Source organism: Meles meles, chromosome 3 (assembly GCF_922984935.1).
Source record: "Meles meles chromosome 3, mMelMel3.1 paternal haplotype, whole genome shotgun sequence".
Lineage (NCBI taxonomy): Eukaryota > Metazoa > Chordata > Mammalia > Carnivora > Mustelidae > Meles > Meles meles.
The window spans coordinates 89,436,503-89,454,080 of NC_060068.1; the positions used below are offsets into that span (position 1 = coordinate 89,436,503).

At 35.6% G+C, this 17,578-nt stretch overlaps 1 protein-coding gene across 3 annotated transcripts in view; it reads right to left on the bottom strand.

Moving 5' to 3' along the window:
* Positions 1 to 17,578, bottom strand: part of CWC27 (CWC27 spliceosome associated cyclophilin) — a 204,153-nt gene that overhangs the window by 29,750 nt on the left and 156,825 nt on the right. For all 3 annotated transcript variants that reach the window (XM_045999882.1, XM_045999883.1, XM_045999881.1), the window contains one exon: positions 2,627 to 2,736. In XM_045999882.1, the coding sequence (XP_045855838.1) occupies positions 2,627 to 2,736 (110 nt within the window). The remainder of the gene's footprint in view (positions 1 to 2,626; positions 2,737 to 17,578) is intronic.

The window sequence follows — 17,578 nt, forward strand, 5'->3', positions numbered from 1 at the left end:
GCATATGTATATTTCTATATCTATAAAGTAAACACCAATTTTTTAAAAGATTTTATTTATTTATTTGAGAGAGGGAGAGAAAGAGAGCTTGTGCAAGAGCCTGAGCAGGGCGAGGGGAAGAAGGAGAAGCAGACTTCCCGCTGAGCAGGGAGCCTGACACAGGGCTCTATCCCAGGACCCTGGGATCATGACATGAGCCAAAGGCAGATGCCTACAGACTGAGCCACCCAGATGCCCCAAGCCCATCAATTTTAAATGGTGGATATTTGTACACTTGGAAATGTCTTTTCTAAAGGCAGAAAGAAAAATGAAAACAAAGGAGATTTCTTAGTGGAATCAAATTTAAAAGCTTCCTAGAAAATTATGCTAGACCTGCATCTTTTTCCTTGAGTTGAAAGTGGCAAGGCTGTCTATTTTTAGAGCCAATTAACCTGCTACGGGCATTTGCTCAGAGGAGGGGGACTGTAACAAGTAGAAAACATCATCTTGGTCTTTTTTTTAGCTTCTCCTGTATTCAGGATGACTTTTCTCTAGCTGCATTCTAAAGGCAAGGGAAGACACAAGGCAGAAAAGCAAACATCACAAAAATAATGGGGCACAACATAGACTAAAGATAGGATTTGGGCCACCTGGGTAGCTCAGTCGGTTAAGCGCCTTCAGTTCAGGTCATGATCCCAGGTTCCTGGGATAGAATCTCACGTCAGGCTCCCTGCTCAGCAGGGAGTCTGCTTCTCCTTCTCCCTCTGCCCTTACCCCCTGCTCATGCTCTCTCTCTCTCTCTTTCTCAAGTAAATTAAAAAAAAAAAAAAAAGAATATAGGATTTGCATAGGGACATTTCTGTTTGGCATCTATTAGGGGAGTTAGTCTTCTGGTTTTTGCTGAAGGAATGAATGGCCAACTACTTATAGCATGGCTCTTCAGCATAGTGAGAATTTTCCTAGCAGGAGGAAACTGTTTTGAAGATGCCCTGCCTTCGCAGGCTTTGTTGCATGTGTGTCTACACATAAGAGTCTCTTCAGTGAGCCTCTGTACCTCTAGTCCTGTCCTGGTTCAGTATACTCTCTACACTGCAGCCAGGTTGGAGGGATCTTCCTAAACTGCAAATGAGATCATGTCACTTCCTTCTTTCAATGGCTCCCCACTGCCCTTAGGGTAAATTTCAATTTCTTAATATGACTCAACAATGCCTTGCATGAGTTGGCTTCTGCTTACCTCTCTAGCATCATCTTTCTCTTAGTTTATGTTACAGTCATACTTAACATTAGTTCTTTGCAAAGAGATCAGATATTTTTCATATACACTTCCTTTGGTCTGGCTACCTATCCTCTATTCAACCATCACAGTTCAACTGCTGAATCATTTTCTCAGTGAGGCCTTCCCAGATTCTCAGACCATCTTAGGTCCTATTAGATGTTTCCATAGTTCCCTGTACTTAACCTGTCACAATGCTAATAAAATTAGTTTTTTTAATGGTATTACTTACCTGGCTCTTTTCCCTAATAGCTCAGGACATACGTGTGTCTACCTTGTTTACCACCAAATATACTGATGAGTACATGTTCTTAATAATTATTTGCTAGGAGGCAAAAAAAGAGGAGTGCATGAATAAGAGTGATCCTTGGGTATCTTTGGTAGTATTATTGACTGCAGTTGCTATTCACTGTGACTCCATGAAAACAAGTTAATAGTGTACTTTTTCTTAATTTCATTTGATATGCCATTTCTTTTGAAAATTGCTCAAATTCATTCTCTATAATTACAATTTCCTATACCTGACTTCTTGTAGAACTTTCCTTATGATTATTTTCATGCTAAGTATTGATGCATGATTCGGCTTTTCCAGGAATTAGGTGTCATTTATAATGTAGTCCCTGATTATATTAATTTATCCAAATAGACTTGGGCTTTTTAATTTACTTTTATTTTGCCTATTTTATCTATACACCTAAAATGGTATTTTCTCAAATAGATATACATGGCAGCATCACAAATAAATAATTTTGGTCTTCCCCCTAGCTTTTCAACATGAATGGCTGCTGAAGGTATTTATTTTATTAAATGCCAAGTGTTGTATGGTGTATAAAATTGACTTTCAGATTGTGGAGATATCTTTTTTATTCTTATTTCTAACAGTTATCTTTTATGAGTTCTTAAAAATTCATAAATTAATTTGAAACAAGAAGAGTCCTGTAATATTATTTACAATAGAAATCAACTAGTGGACTGAATGCCTTATTTACAGGCAGTTTACAATTTTGAGCAGAACTGGCTAGTCAGTATGTGAGATGCTGTGCTAGAAGAAATCTCTTCACCATTTATAATCGCCACTTCTCCATTTTATAATATTTACTTAGACATACTGAGGATATGTGACTTTATATGGTTCCTATGCTTGATATGGGAGTACAAGGTTGAAACCTGAAAGTTTTAGGCTTTTTGCCTACAATATCTGAAAAGAACATGAGTGTCCAAGGTTCTTGTTACCCCACACTCTACGAATATATCTTTCTTCATTTTTAAGAGGTAGTGTTTTTCTGATGTGTAATCAAATCAGGTTTCATTAGCAACACCTCAAGACAATTAAAAGGCAATGCGTTACGTATAGATTTAGGCTTATGAAGTTACCTGGTCTTCCCGGGAAGTCCCCTTCTTTGCCTGTTGCTTTCTCAGAGCTTCATACTTTTGCTTTTCTCTTCTGTATTCTGCAACAGCATCATCAGGAGCAGTTTCATCCTCTGAAGAATAATACATTATTCTTAGAATAAATAGTAAAAAGGCTATGTGGTTTCATATTAACATCTATGCTTATTACAGAAGAGGAGGTCAGAACCTGGGATTGGTTTTCAACCATGTGAAAATCAAACCAGGGTCATCTGGGTGGCACAGTCATTAAGCATCTGCCTTTGGCTCAAGTCATGATCCCAGGACCCTGGGACTGAGTCCCATATTGGGCTCCCTGCTCAGCGGGAAGCCTGCTTCTCCTTCTCCCTCTGTTCCTCCCCCTGTTCCTGTTCCCTCTTTTGCTGTCTTTGTCAAATATATAAATACAATATTTTTAAAAATTAAAATAAAAACAAAACCAGTAAGTGGATCCAGCTCCACAACTATTTCCTGTGCTAGACAGTGATCAATGTTGACTTATCAACCAATTTTATAAACATCTTTATTATATAATGTATTATTGTAGTTCTCACTTGTTTGAGTATAAAATCACCTATCTCACTTTTAAAATAAGAGGGGCGCCTGGGTGACTTAGTGGGTTAAAGCCTCTGCCTTTGGCTCAGGTCATGATCCCAGGGTCCTGGGATCGAGCCCTGCATCAGGCTCTCTACTCAGTGGGGAGCCTGCTTCCTCTTCTCTCTCGGCCTGCCTCTCTGCCTATTTGTGATCTCTGCCTGTCAAAAAAAAAAAAAAAAAAAAAAAAAGAAAGAAATAATTAAGATTCTCCTAAAATTCAGCACTGCTGTTTTACATTCTTCTCCTGTTTATAAGATACAATTTTTTGATACTGGTTGATTTTCCAGTCACCTGCCACTTCTGTTGCTCAGTTAAAGCAACAACAGCAACAATTAATAAACAAGTTCAATTTGATGTTATCATAAAAAACAAGTATATCCAACAAATAAGTCAGGACAGCTATCAGAAGCAGATCAAAGTAATTTTTACTAAGTTAGAAATTAGAAAACCAATTTATAGATTTGATCCTACAATACTTCCCTGTGAAGATTAGTTAACATTTGGGTTTATGGAGCACAGTTTTGTCTCAAGAAGAGTACTAACATTTTGTATTAACTTACATGCATATGTGTTAGTGAAAATTTATGATTGAAAAATAAAAAAACCAAAAACCAACAACCTATCTCTTCTTATCTTTGGCTGGCAAACGAAGATGAGCCAGATGTAATCAAGAATGCCAGTAATCTTTCTATTCAAGCCTTGATTTGTTGCTTACATCTTTGTTACATGGTTTGAAGAATGTTATTAATGTGCAGTGTATTAACAATCAGCCATTTTGTTCAAGATTTTCTAATGCTGTGACATTTGCTGCATAAATCCAACTGTGTGAAAAATCTGGTCAACTACTCTATTTCATAACTGAGTATATCACATTAGTATAAGTACTTCCCTTTACAATATGATCAACTATGAATAATCATAGCACGTTAATTTTTTATTTTTATTTCTCAGGAGTATATTCTGAATAATTTCCTTAGTTTTATAATTCAGCTTATTAATTCTTTGTTTAGTTATAATTACTCAATTTTTAAGATGTAAGCTGAGCCATTGATTTTAATTATATTTTTATTTCTAGGTATTCTTTTTGGTTATTCTTCTTTTGGTTATTCATCTGTTCTTTTAGTAGTCTCAGTCTTTTTTTAATTATATTTAGTCCTTTAAAAATCTCTTTTAATTATTTAAAACACCTGTTATGTTGTATCTTTCAGATTCTTCTTGGGGATCTTTCTCTTGGGGAGAGTCTTCTGACTCTCTTCCTAGGCTCATCAATTCTCTATGTGTTTTCTAATTTTTGACTGTGAGTTTATATTTAGCTAGAGCTGCATCTCCATCATGTCTGTAGGAATTCTAGGCACCCAGGATTGTTTAAGAGTTTCTACAAAAAACTTTTGCATTTGTTTCTACCAGGCAATTTAGGGGGTCCAGTAGTCTAGACATTTTTTTTTCAAGTTAATTTCTTGGCTTAGGATTCCTATACCATATAGGGAATGTATATTCAGACTTTGTAGCCATGCCTGGTAGAGGTTTAGAGTTTTGATTTTTTGAGAAACTTTTTTTTTTTTTTAATCCCCCCACATAGAGTTCTGAAACATGACAAGCCTCATTGTGGCCTTCCTGACTAGGTGGATGGTTTTTCTAGTTTCCATTTCTCTTGAGCCATGGCCACATCTCTCTCCAAGTCTGAGATTAAAACGCCCAGCTTCTAGCTAGTAGAGCCTACATCTGGTTCCATTACCACCCTGGGCAACGATAATAACACCTTGCATACTTAATGCTCTGGTTTTTTTCCCCTTTGTTTCTGGTACCTAGGACCTTTCTTTTTTCTTACCTTCTCTCTCTTCTCTCTTTCTCTCCCTCTCTTAAGCTTAGCTAAGTATTTAAATTGGGCGGGATCATATTTTATCCAGCATTTCTATATATTTTTAGGAGAAGGAAGGTCTGTGCTAACTCAGTCCATGTTGCCAGAACAGGAAGTAGCACATTCATTTCTCATGTGCTTGAATCCCCCTGAATAAACAAAAATTGAATAAGTGACTGGGTGATTTTAGTGACATAAAACTGGCTAATAAAATACACAAGGAGTTTGAAAAGTTTAGTTTTTCTAAGTACAGACTGTTCTGCTTTTACTTTTCTTATAAATCTCAATATACAGTGGATGATAATTCATAAATAATAATGATGTAATATGATGACTATTTGTCATTAACTGAAATTTCTACAAAATATGCTAAATAAATAGGAAGGAAGAGTGGTAGGGAAAAAAAAAAGAACATTTACCAAGGAGTATATGTTAGGCACCATGTTAAAGTGCTTTGATAATCTATAAAGGATCCATACACCAAATGAGGAAACAGGAATTATACTATAGTAGAGCTGGGATTTGAGCACACTGTGCTCAGTGACTTCAATTAAAACTTCAATCCAGAAAATAAAATTTTACCTAGTGTCTCTCATATGTGGGCATTCTGAGAAATGCTATGAAAGACATCTAAAACATAAATGATACAAACTTTTCATTCTATAATGTAGTCTAAAGGGTGAAACAAACCTAAGATATGTGAAAATAGTTAAGAAATCAAGCCACTGACTTTAAGTTTCAAATTGCTGATTCCTTAGAGGGCTTAAAGCTTACCTACGTTATAGTATTAGAATAAAGTATCTCAGCTATCTCTGAGATAATATAGGTAGGTAATATATGTGAAAGGGTCTGGTGAAGAGAATGTCCAACATCACTATAACCGTCAGTTTATCACTGGATTATCAGCTCATTAGAGCACCAGAGTTAGAAGTTACCTTGAGGATCTTCCAATCTACCTTCTCAGTCAATAGGTGAGGGAACCAGTGTTTAGGTGAGTGAAGTTTCTCAGCCAGTCTCCCAGAGGGATCACCAGCAGAGCCTGGGCTAAAACTTGTGTTCTGACGCTTAGTTTAGGTGACAAAGTTAAGTACTGCACTTCTGTCCTTGCATGTTATAAAGAATGCCTTTAACCCCCCCTCTAAGAGCTAGTCAGAAACTTAATCCTTGCTCCACTTGAATCTCTTCACTGTGAAAACTTTTTGTTCTGAACATAAAGGGACGATGACTACTCAACTGTGGTTACTTAACTAATGAACCAATGATATCCATCTACAAATCTCGTTTTATAGATAAAGGGCTTATTCCCTCCACTGTCTCAGGATCAGGGCTCAAGGATCTTAACAGCTCCAAGTAATTGTTACATTCATTCATTTTTTTAAAAAAGGCTTATTGAATAATCAGTATGTTTCAGAAACTGTTAATAAGACTGCTTATAAATTATTTTAAATATACTGGCATCCATTACTTCAAGGAAATTTTTGAAAAATTTCCATAATAAATGAAAACTTTTATATGAATAAAAGTAGTATGTTACTGCTAATAGTAAATAGCATTTGAGAACAAAATGGACAGAGTTTAATGGACACAGAAAATATCAATGCTGGTGATACCTAGTTGTATCTTATCATACTTTCTGGAAGCTAAAAAGTATGTTTTTTTAAAATAAAATTTTATATACACCAGTTCTTAATTCTAGGAAAAGTACCAGCTTGAAAAGCGATATCCATGATAGCTAACATTTTAAGTACTCATTATGTGCCAGATACCAGTACCTGAATTATTTGCTTAATCCTGATAACCAACCCTATGAGGAAGGCATAGTATTAGCCCCATTTTGCTGATAAGGAAATTAAGGTAGTAAAAGGTTAAGTAACTTATTAAGGGACTATAAACATGAGAATATAAACCCATGTTGTCTGGTTCTAAATGAAGTTTTTAACCACCTTGGTTATTTCTTCTTCATGTCTGACACACAAGAGAACAGAAAGTACTCCAATTCAACATAAAAAGGCATCAGGTTACCAGTTGGATGTATCTGATGAAATAAAATCCTACCAAAAAAGGTTCTATGTTCCTTCCAGACCATGATAAGTGGGAAATACAGTTTGCCAAAACGTGGGTTTATGTAAACAATTTCTACCCAGGAAGAATTCTTAATGACTTTTTCTTGATAATCCTTAATAGTCATATCCCCCCCCCATCTGAACCTTTAAACAGTTTAAATACTATATCATAACTGCTTCTTTGTCTGTACTGCCCCCTAGTCTACAAACTCACATGGCAGGAATTATGCCCTGTTTGTGGTCTAGCATATGCCTTGCATATAGTATGTACTCAATAAATAGTAGCTGAAAGACAAATGAACAATCTGATCATTCTTAGATCTTAAATTATAGCAGTGTCCATAGTAGTCTTATTGCTTTTGCGGGATGAAAAGACTCTTTGAGAGACTTGTAGGGGCTCAGGGCCCTTAGCATACAAATACTTTTTCAGCAGATAGTTGTTTAATTAAATTGAGTTAGAGATAAATAATTTATGACATGTATTAAATAGGTAAGAGGAGTAGAAGTCAACTTTAAGGCAGTTACTTCTGATTACTTGAACACTAAGCTTTCTAGGTAGAATCTGTTAGAGTTGTAGCCATTGACTGAAGCTTCACCATCTCCTTGAGGAGCTAATGGGGATAAACTGTATATTCTCCCTCCAGTCAGAATGCCCATTTTTTGGTTTGTTTTATTAGGAAAATATACTATGGAAATTATAATAATGGAGATATTCTTTGCCATTAAGATGAGAGCCTACATATACTTTTTATTATCATTTTCATAATTATAATCCATAGTATTTATTGAATGACAAGAGGTTAAATTTGTACTAATTTGGGGGGTTATTTATTTATTAAAGATTTTATTTATTTATTTGAGAGGGAGAGAGACGAGAGTGGGGAGAAGCAGAGGGAGTGAGAGAGAGAGAGAAGAAGACTCCCTACTGAGCAGAAAGCCTGATGCAGGGTTCAATCCCAGGACCCCGAAATCATGACCTGAGCTGAAGGCAGACACTTAACTGACCGAGCCACCCAGATGCCCTGTACTAATTTTGTTTTAAAGATAATTAAAAGTTGCTTAGATGATGTCCTTAGAAAGTGAATCAGAAGAAAACTGTTCTCTTTATCCTATGAAACTTCACAATAATGAAATTATTTAAAGAGGTGTCTTATGCCCATTACAAAGACTAGGCAGAAGTTTAGAGGAAGACTAGGCTGAAAGTCTAATTTATTTCTGTACTGTGGACTAAAATAAGAAATCCATGATTTAATTCATTTTATTTAACCACTTCTTATTTTCAGCATATTTTTTGTTACGAATTGAATACTGGCTCCATCTGGTGGTCAAAATAAGCCTGTAGTTCCATGAAAATAAGTCAAAAGTGGTTAAATAATTCAGGAACTGCCTCAAGTATGCTTGAACACTGAACACTGACATATGCTTTATCACTGAACAGTGATTACATGGAATTCAGTCTACATTTACATGGAATTTTCCTTTTTCTTTTGCTGTTGTTCATCCTAGCTTCACTGCTTCATGTTATTTTGGCTTAAAATAACCCTCAGAATAAAGTAATACACAATATTTTCCTGTGTTTTTCTATTAAGTGAGTAGAGAAATGTGAAGGTAACAAGTTATAATACGGTTAAATTAATCCAGACTTTTAGACTGTATTCCATTTTGAATATAAATACAAAAATACTTATTTTCATTATCTGTATTTTATGAATTTGACTATGGTATGCTTTTGTGGTGGTCAGCTTTTGCTGAATTTAATTGGAGCTCTTGATGCTTCTTGGATTTTGATGTCTGGGTCCTTCCCCACATTCGGGAAGTTTTCAGCTATAATTTACTCGAATAAAACTTCTGCCCATTTTTCTCTCTCCTCATCTTCTGGGACTCCTATGAAATGAATGTTACTACATTTTAATAAGTCATTGAGTTTCCTAAGTATCCCTTTGTGATTCATTACTTTTCTTTCTCTCTCCATTTCAGCTTCATTGTTTTCCATAGTTTTAATCTTATATATTGCTGATTCACTCCTCTTATTTGTCCATCTTTATTTTTATAGCCTCCATTTGGGTTTGCATCTTGGTTGGAGCAGTTTTGTTTTGTTTTGTTTTGTTTTTTTCTTTTCAGATTTTACTTATTTATTAGAGAGACAGAGAGTGAGAGACCACAAGTGGGGCAAGGAGCAGCGGGAGAAGCAGACCCCTTGCTGAGCAGGGAGCCCTACGTGGGGCTCGATCCTGGGACTCCAGGATCGTGAGCTGAAGGCAGACACTTAACTGACTGAGCTACCAAGGTGCCCCGCGGTTAGAGCATTTTTAATTTGACCTGACTAGGTTTTGTTTTTTTTTTTATCTCTGCACAAGAATACTGACTTTCAGCTGTATTTTCCATTAAACATTTCTAGCAGGGGTAGCCTATGAATAAATGAGAGTTCATATGTAGGGGCTCTGTATAATTATAATCTACTGGCTACTTAATCTTAATTATTTAATTCACTATAAAAGGAGTATGTCTACAATCACACACAAAATATTAGTACTATAAAGTTCTTAGGCAGCAATGATTGCTTCTTTACAGATGAAAAAACTGAGGTTTTGAGAGGTCAAATGATTGTGCTAAGCTTGGAATATCAGAATCCAGATCTTCTGACAATTCAATGTTGTTTCCTTTCTACATACACTACTGTGTGTACTTTCTCTTTGGAATGTGTAATCACCACAGATGTATTTCATTAGAGTCTAATAATCACTTTGAAATTATATCCATTTATACTACAATGTGACCATTTATAAAATGGCGTGACTCTCCAACATAGATTTAATTCTCTAATTGGGGGTTTTCTTAATTTTAATTTTTGTTATTTTCCCTTAAGTTATTAGAAATTTTTTAAAACTTATTTTAATGTCCTGGTCCTATCCAAATACAAAATTTTAATTTTTACTTCCCCCAGTATATTACTTTGTAGAGTTTATAATTCAAATAGCAGTCATGTTGGTAATAATAACATACATTAGTTACCACAAAGTATTATACTAAAAATCAATTCAAATAAATTAAATGAACTTACCTAATAAATTAAGAGATGAAGAGAACTTATATCAGTAAAGACAGGTTCTGAACCCTAAACATGAAATTGCCTTAAATTACTAATACTTTTTTTTTATTATATAGACTCTATCTGATAAGTTTTTTTTAACAGATGTTTCTCCACTTTTCTGAATAATGATCACAAGAAACAATTACAGTATAAAAATGAGTACTGAGAATTACTGAGGGGCATGAATAGCTTTACTTCTGGGGCTCTAACTTTCCACCTATCCTCTCTAGTCTGTTGTTTCTGTTCAAATTTACTTCATTCTTCCTCATTTGGACCCTAGGATTAGCACAAAGATTGATTGATGTTGCCCCCAGGTTTCTCAACAGAGCACACTTTGTGTACTTCTCCAGATGGTGTGACCCACAGTTCTTGCAGTTTGATGGCCATTTTGATAACATCCCTATGTTGACCTGTCACTCTGGATATGGAAACTACAAATTTTATACTCTGTATTGTAGCAATAAGAAAAAAAAATACAAAATTCTTTAAGATAAAAAGATTTCATGAAGTGACTCAGGGCAGATACTAAAGAAAGAATTGCTACCTAAAATTGCCTAAGGCTATAATTATCCTAGTAAATTAAACACTGCAGAATATCTGCATTTCTAATAGTACTTAAAGGAGAGTTCTACTGTTCTGCAGTAAATTTATGAGGTACGTTTCTCCAAGTAGTTATAAGAGTTTGCAGACCAGTTCAAAATAGTCCTTAAATACTTGCATGTGCGCATGGGCTTCTTTTTATCCCCTGTGTGACTGAGGCATTAAAGCAATAAAGTGGCTTCTAAAATATAAGTTAAGACCACTACTACTAGTACTATCATCACTTTTTAGGGCCTAGCATGTCTGAGATATAATACTAAGAACTCTGTGCCTGCTTTCTCACTTAATTCTTTTTCTTGTAACAACACAATGGGTATTATCGTCTCTTTTATGAAAGAGGAAACAGGTTTAGAGAGGTTAAGTATCTTGCTCAAGGTTATATGGCTAATAAATGATAGAGCAAGGATTTGAAATCAGGGCTGTCGGACTTCAAAGCCCATGCTGTTTCTATTCTATTACACTGCAAGCAGTTATGGGGACGAAGGGGGGCACTACTGTATATGGCAGTGAGTGAAACATAGATGGTTCCCAAAGTAAGGAGCTTTTAAGCTGGAAAAGCGATAAGACAGCTATACTCTTTAACTGTGCGATGTTACAAATGACATTAAGAGAGGTCCTGATAAAGTACTTAGGAAATTCATGCAGAGGAGACAGAGGAAAGGTGGGAGGAGGAAGTGGCAGGATCACTGGGCCTTGTAGGAGAAAGAAGATTAAGCCATAGCAGGTAGAAGAGACACCATAACCAAGCAGGAAGACAACAGAGGACAGTATGCACATGAGAAAGAGAAAAACAATGTTCTGTGAAAGTGAAGAATGGGTGAATAAGATAGGGAATAAGGAAAATAAGAAAAATCTGATCATGCAAGTACCTAAGTGCTAGATTAGTGAATTGGAACTTTATTTTGGTAAGTAACAAGTAGCCACAAGACCTATCTTCTAGGTCTATATTGCAAGGAAATTTTTTACAAGTATCTGCAAGCCTTTTGTTAAACTAAACGAAGTGTGTTGAACCACCTTACATTGGTATGTTGTTTGAACTCATTTCTAAAATAAAAGAAAAAAAAGAAAAAAAATTAAAATGTATTTTCTTATTATGATACTAGTTTGAGTTAGTTGGTAAAATGGAGGCTAAAGTTGCAAGTTTTCTGATACCCACACTTCTCTTAATGAAAACAATGCCTTCTTCAGTAGTTCAGTGAACAAGAAGACAAAGACAAATCAGTGAGAGAGAGAGAAGAGACTGACTCCTAAAATCTTGTTAGGATTTTCCCTAATTAGTTTAGGAAGGAACTTTGAAAAGTATCCTGGTAAAATTATTTTTCCATATCTTTCAGAACAGTCTAACTTAAATGTGAAAATATGTGCAACTACTTCAAAGTACCATGCCCAATTGTTTCTGGCTGTGTTCACTATCTCAGAAGTTTTTAACCTGCCTAGACCATATTCTCTACTATAGGTACACTTACTCTGATTCAGATTTCACCCCTCTTTCTCAATTCCCATCTTAAATGATATCTCTAAGAAACTAAATTTTGAGGGGCACTTGGGTGGCTCAGTGGGTTAAAGCCTCTGCCTTTGGTTCAGGTCATGATCTCAGGGTCCTGGGATTGAGCCTCACATTGGGCTCTCGGCTCAGCGGAGAGCCTGCTTCCTCCTCTCTCTCTCTGCCTGCCTCTCTGCCTAATTGTGATCTCTGTCTGTCAAATAAATAAATAAAATCTTAAAAAAAAAAAGAAACTAAATTTTGAGAGGAGGTGAGGGTAGGACAAAGGTTATCAAGTTATGCTTCATCTGAAGTTGACTTGTGTTCAGATATGCTTTCTGGAACCTGGGGTTGGAGTCCTCAATCTGCTGATTCTGGCTTCCAGCTAATAGGTCATTTTGCTTGTAGCTTATTTTATGTTTTATTTAATTGTTTTTTAATTTTCTTTTTCTCTTTCTTTCTTTCTTCTTCCTTTTAAGATTTTAGTTATTTATTTGACAGAGAGAGACACAGTGAGAGAGGGAACACAAGCAGGGAGAGTAGCAGAGGGAGAAGCAGGCTTCCTGCTGAGCAGAGAGCCCGATGAGGGGCTGGATCCCAGGACCCTGAGATCATGACCAGAGCGGAAGGCAGATGCTTAACAACTGAGTCACCCAGGTGTCCCTGTTTTTTAATTTTCTTAAGGAAACACTGCTTTACAGCTTTATAGTGGAAAGAATATTGGACGAAGTTCTGACTCCTCAAATCTGTTTGAGTTAGGCTGAATACTAAATGTCTTCAGTGCTTTGGTTCCTTGGTTTGCAAAACGGTAACTATAGAACTTGTTTACTCTACTTCTTGTGACTGTTACAGAACTAAATGTAAAGAGGCAAGTGACAAGACTTTGTAAACTGTTCATATTATATAAATATGAGGTATTATCATTTGGCACTGAAATCAGGGCACCATATTTTATGTCTATAAGCTACTTTATAGTTATGACTTCCTTCAAAAAATTTAAATCTCATTTGAAGAAGCAAGGAGTAGATATAATATTTTTCATTTTATTAACATATTTGTTTGAATAAAAAATATTTCTGTATATTAAGTCATATTTTCAAAGCACTAACAGAATTCATAATTGGAAGAAATTTTTTGTGAAGTGAATTATCAAAACTTAATTTATATTTCCACAAATTTGGATGTTCAAATGTAACATTCTTATCAGGACGCTTACCTATGAATCTGAATTTGCTTAAGAATAATCTGGGGTGCCTGGCTGGCTCAGTTGGTGGAGCATGCGACTCTTGATCTCAGGGTAGTGAGTTTGAGCCCCACATTGGGTATAGGGATTAGTTAAAAAAAACAATCTTAGGGGTACCTGGGTGGCTCAGTCTTTAAACATCTGCCTTTGGCTCGGGTCATGATCCCAGGGTCTTGGGACGGAGCCCTGAGTTGCACTTCCTGCTCAGCAGGAAGCTTGCTTCTCTCTCTCCCACATCCCTTGCTTGTGTTCCCTCTCTCGCTATGTCTCTCTCTGTCAAGTAAATAAAAATCTTTTAAAAAAATAAAATCTTAAAAAAAAAAAGAATAAGCACTATCTGCTAGCATACGCTCTGCTCTACTTATCCTTTCCCTGTAGGACACTTGTACAAATAGTGCTTTCCGCATGCCAGTCAGTATTCTAAGTGTTTTATGCAAGATAACGTATTTAATATAACAGGGAAGGAGTTGCCACTAGATGTATCCTTTTGAAAAAAGCCGAAATTTGGAAAAGCATGTGATAAGTGAATGCCAGTGAGCTATGATTGAGATGGGTACCAAAGCTGGACCTAACAATGTGAGTTCCTAGAGGTCAGGAACTTTTCTATTTTATTCACCATTTTATGTCTAGAGATTGAACAACTGCTTATAAGGTTTCAGATACTTGGTATATTATTTTAATGAATTAATTAAGATTTCTTTTTAAAAGGAAGGTGATTTTTCAGAGGAAAATGGATTCCTAGGGAAAGTAATTGAAAGAGGGAGTGGGGAGAAGGAAGGGACAAAGCAGAGGAATCTGAATAACTGGCCTTCCTTGCCCAGACCTTGAAAAGCTACAGTCATCAGGTGCCACCTTAAGCTTAATGTCTCTGAACATTTCTTTTGTGGTACCTGCAGCCAAAAAATGATCAGGAAACAATGGAAATATAATACTCATTAGGATGATAGATCAACTAAAGTTAGTGTCTGAACTCTATATTATAAAATCATATGTGCTGGGGAAAGAAAAAAAGTTATTTTTTAAAGTGTCTGAGCTTTGAAATGGCATTAATTAATCAGTTAATAAAGAAGGGTTATTTGGGTTTATCTGATGAATTTCATAAGCTGAAATTATTAACTCAAGCAATCTTATATTTTTTTCTTGGTGAAGTGAAAAATTTCTCACCCTCTTATTTTGGATTATAACATAATTACAGACACATTCTCACTGGTTAAAAAAAAAAAAAACAAAAAACACACCTTTGGCTTAGTCACAAAACAAAGCCAACACACTGAATGGACTGGGTTCAATATTTTGAGTTAGCAACTTCACATTCTTTTCTCAGCTTTGTCACTCACTGGAGTGAAAGCTTGAGTTGCTTCACGAATGCTTTATCTCTATTGTCTTAAATGGTCAATTCATTATTAATTACTATTTCCTTTAAGGCATTTAATGTGGTAAACTAATTAGTATGCTACACTGTTAAAATATCCAAGGCAGTCAAAGTATGTATAACAGAAAAATAAGCCGACTTTGAGAAATATTTCTGAGAAACTGAGTTGACTGGATTATTTTAGTAGTCTGTCTAACATCTTAATCTTAACAAGATACCACAGACCAGCAAGTCTTTGGCTGTAGTAAATACTGCAACCATTTTCTCTTTAACTACAATCAAATTGGTAAGAATAAACATAATTGTTGTTTTATATATCCCTCATATGGCAACTCATCACAGTGTGGAATGAAGTGTAAGGGACTTCTCTATGGGTTTGTGGAAGACAAAGTACAAAGGACTTATTTTTGTTGTTTTTCTATCACAGACTTAGTTTCCTTATGTCACAAATAATACTGCAAATAAGATGTTCAGAAATAAACCAGACAAAAGTGGTAAAAAGGAAACTGATGCTGCTCATTCTTGGTTGGGGTTATTTGAAAGGAGACCAAATTGGAAGGTTGCTTCTAGAGAGAAAGTATAGTAATACAGTGTATCGTATAACTGCGAAGTAATAGCAATAAAAATAGGGACTTATATAGTATAATAAAACTTTTATTTATTCTTCTTTCTTAAGTGTTTGAAGAATAAATAGATGTTCTATCATTAAGCTTAAATTATTATCGTAAGGGAGAAGGTAAAAATGACTGCCCTGAAAAATTCCGTATCCTTTCCACTCTGTGTTTCACACACACACCCTGCAAGATAAGAAAGGTGACATGCTTTCTTTTATCTCAGTGCATCTGCATACACTGTATCCTCTGTCATGAACACTTTCACTCAACTAACTTCCTCACCTGAACCAGCAGCTTCAAAAATTTATAAAAGTTGAGAGGTTTCTTAGTGTACAAAATGACCCACTTGAGAGGTAAAAATGGAATGCTTTGTTTATTTATTGGCAATACATTTATTTGTTTATCTATTTATTATTATTATTTTAAAGATTTTTTTTATTATTTATTTGACAGAGAGAGATCACAAGTAGGCAGAGAGGCAGGCAGAGATAGGGGGAAGCAGGCTTCCTGCTGAGCAGAGAGCCCAATGCGGAGCTCTATCCCCAGGACCCTGGGATCATGACCTGAGCCAAAGGCAGAGGCTTTAACCCACTGAGCCACCCAGGCGCCCCTATCTATCTACTTATATATTTATTTTTCAAGTAAGCTCTTTGTCCAGCATGGGGCTTGAACTCATGACCCTGAGATCAAGTCACATGCTTTTACCAACTGAACCAGCCAGGTACCCCAAGAATGTTATTTATATTTAAACTATTATTTTTGTTGTTGTTGTATGTTATATATAGTACAAAATATATGTGTTTGGTAATACCTACATATGAGTCATAAATACATTTAAAATACATATTTTGGTAATGTTCACAATTTATTTTACAACCCAAATATCCATCAGTTGACAAATAGATAAATAAAATGTGGTATAGCCATAAAAGGGAATGTAATTTAACTATAATGGGGAATGAACTATTTAATACAACCTAAAACATAGATGAGCCTTGAAAATATGCTAAGTGAAAGAAGCCAATCACATATGAAATATCTAGAATAGAGAACTCTATACAGACATAAAGTAGATCAGTGGTTACCAAGGGCCAGGAGAGGGGAGGCTGAGTCTGTAGCAGGAGATTGTAAAGGGCACAAGGTTTCCTTTAGAGATAATGAAAATGTTCTAAATTGACTGTAGTGATACTTGAAGATACCATTGAATATACTAAAAATCACTGAACTGCACACATTAAATGGGTGAATTGTGTAGTATGTGAACTATATATCTCAATAAAACTGTTAAGAATAAAATAAAAAACTTTATTCTGCAGGTGTAATAAAACATTTTTGGAGACCAATGGTCTCAATAACTGATGATCTACTTGGGTTTGTGCATCTAGAAAGATATGTTGCCATCTAGATTTACTTGCCTTTCTTTTGCTCCCTCAAACCTTCATGAGCACATATACCATGTTGTGTTAATAACTGGTAGTTTGTCTCTTTCACGTGTTAAATTACAAACCATATATCCTTATCCCATGTCATGAACTAAAATAATTTTCAGGTGGCTTAAGCAACTAAAGAAAAAGTAAAAAAAAAAAAAAGAAAAAAAAGAAAAGAAAGAACTCCAGGAAGATACAGATGAATATTTAAACCATCTTGACCAGGTATCTGGGGAACTTCAAAAAGTACTGACACCCTCGGTTTCACTTCCTGAGCTTTGGGATTTCCAGGTAATTCTAATGTACAGGAAAGCTTGGGAACAATTGATGTAGTGATGAAGGAGAAATCAGAACAGGCATCTTAGAGAAATGGCCTTAAACAGCAACTTGAATATTGAGGCAATATTCATTGCATACAGAAGGCATTCTAGGAAGAAGAAGTGTGACAGTGAAGGCTTGGGTGGGAAATAGGTTGCCATGTAGAAAAATTTAGCCTGTATGGAGCACAGGATGCATAATGAGAGATGAGACTGGTGTGGCAGGCAAAGTTTAGCCATGAAGGGCCTTGTATGGCCTGCAAAGGATTTTA